At 35.8% G+C, this 5,524-nt stretch overlaps 1 protein-coding gene across 1 annotated transcript in view; it reads left to right on the top strand.

The window, feature by feature from the left end:
* Positions 1-5,524, top strand: part of LOC107628974 (flowering time control protein FPA) — a 25,438-nt gene that overhangs the window by 14,743 nt on the left and 5,171 nt on the right. Inside the window, exons 2-5 of the mRNA XM_016331626.2 lie at positions 662-1,064; positions 3,328-3,573; positions 3,833-3,913; positions 4,077-5,023. Coding sequence (XP_016187112.1) covers positions 771-1,064; positions 3,328-3,573; positions 3,833-3,913; positions 4,077-5,023 — 1,568 coding nt within the window. The 5' untranslated portion in view covers positions 662-770. The remainder of the gene's footprint in view (positions 1-661; positions 1,065-3,327; positions 3,574-3,832; positions 3,914-4,076; positions 5,024-5,524) is intronic.

The raw sequence follows: 5,524 nt of genomic DNA, 5'->3' as shown, positions 1-5,524 counted from the left end.
CTTATTTTTTATCTAAATATATTTTAAAAAAATTATTTAATTTTTTTATTTCTTTCCTTTTTACTTTTTTTTTAAAATTATTGGAAATGATGTTGGTCTTGGTTTTGGACTTTTGGCAGTCATTTATGTCATTTCTAGTCTCATTGTTTTCTCAAAACAAAAACATTATTTTCACTGTTCCAACACGATAAACATCAGTCTAGACTTCAAATCAATATTCAATTAATAGCTTAATGATAAAAGTATATTGAAGAATAATTTGATACATTCTGTCAAATTCGGGACCAAATTAAATTGCAAGTCAAATTTAAGTATTAAAGTGAGGTTAGTTTCTTTGGTTTGATACGGAGTGAATTGATTTTCAATTTTCACGCCAAATCTTTGTTTTTGATATTCATATCAAATAAAAACTAATCGTTCACAAATAAAGTAATATTACATTACTTACAAGACAATTTATCCAAATCAACATTTTTATTCACACACAGAAAGATCAATGTTTATTTTTGTTATAGAGACTTTTTAGATAGATTAATCTAGCTAGTTCATTTTTTTTTCATAATATTTTTCAATTCAAATTAAAAACTAATTCGTTATAAATTAAAATTCTATTTAAAAATTTATTGTTAATTAATTAATTGCTACATACATAAAATAAAATTCTTTTCATAGCAGAAAATTCCGTTCTCTCTCTTCATTTAGGGTTTCCTGCTTTCCTTCCTCCTTCAACTTTCACTCTCGATCCGGTTATTCCGAGTCTGTGCCTTGCAATGCCGCGTCCGGCGAAATCAGTGAGGCCGTCGCACGAAGGAAGCGCCGCCGCCAGGGATTCCGACGAACCTTCCAACAACCTCTGGGTTGGGAATCTAGCGCCGGACGTAACCGACGCTGATCTGATGGACCTGTTCGCGCAATACGGCGCCCTCGACAGTGTCACCTCTTACTCTGCGCGTAGCTACGCCTTCGTGTACTTCAAGCGCGTGGAGGACGCTAAGGCCGCGAAGAACGCTCTCCAAGGGTTCTCCCTCCGCGGCAATTCCTTGAAAATCGAGTTTGCCAGACCGGTTTGTTCTCGTCTTCTTTGTGCTCTGTTAGGGTTCATGTATTCTTATTCTTATTGTTTTTGTTATTGCAATATGAACCGTGTTATTATTGTTAAATTCCTATTTTCGGCTCTTCAAATTGCTCGATTATCTTTTATTTTTGTTTTTTGCGTGCATTTAATAATGTCTCAAATCGAATCCCTATTTTTTAACAATTATCCTATTTTGCGTGCATGACTGGGAATCAAATATGCGTTGAGGCAAATCGCCATTGCAATCGATTCAATTGCGTTAGGCTACGAAATGAGTTTTTAATTAGTATAAACTATTTTGTTTATTTCTCAAAATTTTTTATTATTATTAGTTATTATCATTGTTATTATTAATCAATTGCGGAATTCAGCTGATTTATATTCCACCGACTGGTGAAGCTTGTTCTGTTGTTTGATTTAATTTATTATTTTTAGTTTTAAAGAAGATCCCGTGTAGCTTGTTTTGTTTGTTTTGAAGACCTAACATATTTAAAGCAAAGTTTAATTAATTCGTTAAACTACTTATGCAAGGGAATGGATCCCTCTCAATTGTGAAAAAATATTGAGAGTGTAAAGTTTGATCTTTAACTTTTTATTGCTCTCTCTCATATTTATTGTTGGTCTCATTTATAAAATTATTAATGGTGAGAGATGACGCTGTACTCCCTCAATTGTTAAAAAACATTGAGCGGATCCATTTCCTGCATGCAACTGGTAATCGTTAGGGTTAACAATGACACTGGAAAAAGAATATGACAGTAAGCTAAAACATTATTATATAAATAAATATATATAAGCTGAAATCACCCACTACAAGCGAAAACCAATAGTACCGAGGGTCAAGGCTTCGTGTTTATGTTCATTACTTTCTGAAATTATATTCTTTTTATTGGGACATGGGAATTATGTATACACCAGGTAGCTGCAGCCGTGAGGGAAGTGCAATGACATAAATTACGAAATTGCATCAATGAAGTAAAACGAGAAAGAAACAACAAACTCCAAATGATAGAATGGACACAAATATTCAAACACAGTGAATAAGTGATGGTACAGTAACATAAACACTGAGTATTGGGGGGTTTCCCCGGTACCAGAATTAAAATCGGTGTTTGGTAGTAATTAGTGGCTAAAAAATATGCATGTGTTCCATTAACTCAAATTTTGAAAATTTTAATCATATTTAAATAAAAACAGGCCACAAGGCGCATCTGACTCCCCAAACCCGGCGGTTTTTAGCAATACTTGATTTGTAAGGTAAGCTAGAGCCAAATTGCAGTGTATGTGATGTTGCGGATAAGAGGCCCCAATAGAATCTGACAGACAGAATATATATGGAAACTTACGTTACTCATAAAACCTGAACTAAAACATTGATAGAGAAAATCCTACCTAAAAAATTCGAGCTCTTCAAGTAGATATGATTCTGGGCATGTCGTCTTTGTTTCAATTATATAATGGAAGTAACTGTAATCTAGAAAATAACAATAACAATGGCGCCATGAAGCTTGACAGTAATTATTCTATAGTATCGTGAACAATAATTATCTAATAGACCAAATAACAAGCGCACTTGAATTCTGATTAGCAGTAATATTCTTCTCTTGCTCTTTTAAATTGATTACGATCTTTGAAAATAACATGGAGTAATAGAAACTTGCTAGTAGAGCTTCTAATGGAGAGTTGATCAAGGGATGATGCTGCACTATTTATTTAGTCCTTAAACAAATGACAGCTCCAGTGATCGGTTGTATATTCTAATTAATGTGGGAAAGAATATGCTGGGGATGTTGATGAGCGGAGTGGAGTAAACACACTAAATAATTTGAAAATGGTTAAATTTTACCCTAAACGATGCTGATATGAGAAGCAATGCTAAAAAAATTCTAATTGTCCGGAGGTCTCTTCCACTATAACTGTTATAGTTTGTCATCTAGTTCATACAACAATTTTATCATAAAAGTAAAAATGTTTGGGTCAAGTGTGAGCTTTGCGTGATACAATTGAATCCTTTCTTTAGAAATATGTATTGCATAAAATAATTTTAGTAAACGATGATATTTCCAGGTTTTTGAGAAAGTGATGCGACTTTCTTTCTGTACATGATGTTGCCTTTTAGTTATTTATTTTTGGCCCAAGGTAGCTGTGACCGTCTTTGCATGGTTTACGTGCTAGAATTACATCCATATTGACGCCATGATCTGCATTTATCATTTTCTCTAATATGTGTTTAATGGAAAACCTATTTTCAGGCAAAGCCATGTAAACAGCTTTGGGTGGGTGGTATTAGCCCAGCTGTGACAAAGGAAGAATTAGAAGCCGAATTTCGTAAATTTGGTAAAATTGAGGATTTTAAGTTTTTCAGGGACCGAAATACTGCATGTATTGAATTTTTCAATCTGGATGATGCCACTCAGGCAATGAAAGTCATGAATGGGAAACGTTTAGGTGGTGAACACATTCGTGTAGACTTCCTTCGATCACATTCTACAAGAAAAGTAAGTGTAACATATAGATTGCTGGCCTTGTTTCTAGCTTTTTTCTTTTCTTTTTTTGCCAAACCTAGGCCCTGCTCTTACATTGATAAATATTAGAAGCTCGCTTTTCTATAGTTTACGCACTACCTTTAAACGTGTGCTTGGAGTTCTTTTATTTCGCATGGTCTGATTGCACTGTTTCTTTATACAGTTATCAAGATTTTTGCGTATTTCTTTGTTATTCTTGTGTGACCAATGTGTCCTTTTCGGATTGTTGTAGGATCAGTCGTCTGATTATGGACAGTTTCAAGGAAAAGGCTATGGGCCTACTGATCCCTACACTGGACAAAAAAGACCTCTGGTAAGTTATCTTCATTAAAGTGCATACCTGTCATAGTGCATCACGTACTTTTTAGGTTGACATTACACTGTAAAGTAATGCTTGCACCTTCAAGTACAATCACTGTTGTTTTCTCTGTATAAATAGCAGTGTACTTATAAATTGTTCTTCTCGTCTCAAACAGCATTCACAACCCCCAATGGGAAGGAAAAGTGATAGTCAACCCAGTAATATTTTGTGGATTGGCTATCCTCCTGCCATTCAGATTGACGAGCAAATGCTCCACAATGCCATGATTTTATTTGGAGAAATTGAGAGAATCAAGAGTTTTCCTTCAAGGAACTATTCATTAGTTGAATTTAGAAGTGTTGATGAAGCTCGGCGTGCAAAAGAGGGTCTTCAAGGACGCCTTTTTAATGACCCTCGAATAACAATTATGTATTCAAGCAATGAGTCTGGAAAAGATTACCCTGGCTTATATGCTGGTAGCGGTCCAAGAACCGACACGTTCATGAATGACCATCCATTTCGACCATTGCAAATGGATTCATTTGGTCATAATCGTCCCGTGGTTCCAAATAATTTTCCTGGACAGTTGCCACCTGGAGGTATTCTTGGACCAAATGCACAAATGCGGCCGTTTGGTCCTCAAGGGAGTCTTGAACCTCTTATTTCTGGTCCTGAGTTTAATGAAATGGGCATGCACCACAAATTTCAGGATGGTAGTTCCAAGGGTAACATGGGTCCAAACAGGAAAAGGCCTTCTCCTCCTGCCCCAGGGATGCTTTCTCCTTCTCCTGCATCAGGTGTCAGGCTCCCTTCAAGATCAGCTTCCGGTGGATGGGATGTACTTGACATAAACCATATTCCAAGGGAGTCTAAACGTATGAGATTAGATGGTACTATGCCTGTTGATGATGTTCCGTATCCTTTAAGGAATGTAGATGATCGTGTGTTAGGTATGGACCAAACATATGGTCTTGATCCGGTGAGCACAAGGTTGGGAGCTGGAGTACTTGGTGCTGCACAACCTGATGCTGATCATATATGGCGTGGAATCATTGCAAAGGGAGGGACTCCGGTTTGTCAAGCTAGATGTGTCCCTATTGGGAAGGGGATAGCTGCTGAGCTGTGAGTATAATTTTATTTGTTTTTGAAGTTTCTATTGAATTTTGAAATGTGAAGGTGGAAGATTGAAGATAGGAATGTTCCTTATGCGAAATCAATTGATAATTCTTGTATTTTTTTTTTTGACCCCCTTGCGCGTTTAACTTTCATTTTCACGGAGTCCATTATATCTTTGCCATGAACATATCTTTGCTTTGTGTATCAGCTTATCTCCTTGTTGAAAATGAGCATTGGCTTGATAGTGTTTTTAACAGAATTCTAAGATATCCTATCATGAAAATACTTAAGATTACCTCCAGTTTCAGTTTTAGCATTGGGAGTAGGAGTTGAGTGTTTGTTGAAAACCTGTTGTCATTATTGTCAAGATATGTAGATTCAATATGTAATTGCGGAGACCTGGAAAGTTTGATAAGTATATTTTTTACTAGTTCAATTCTGAAATGACTGACCATTACTTTTAGTAAATCTTGTTTCTTTTGTGCAGCAGGAAATTTCTTAGTGCCA

The sequence above is a fragment of the Arachis ipaensis genome, chromosome B03 (assembly GCF_000816755.2).
Source record: "Arachis ipaensis cultivar K30076 chromosome B03, Araip1.1, whole genome shotgun sequence".
NCBI classification, from domain to species: domain Eukaryota; kingdom Viridiplantae; phylum Streptophyta; class Magnoliopsida; order Fabales; family Fabaceae; genus Arachis; species Arachis ipaensis.
The sequence above is the reverse complement of the archived record's forward strand: the minus strand, read 5'-3'. Positions and strand labels throughout refer to the sequence as shown.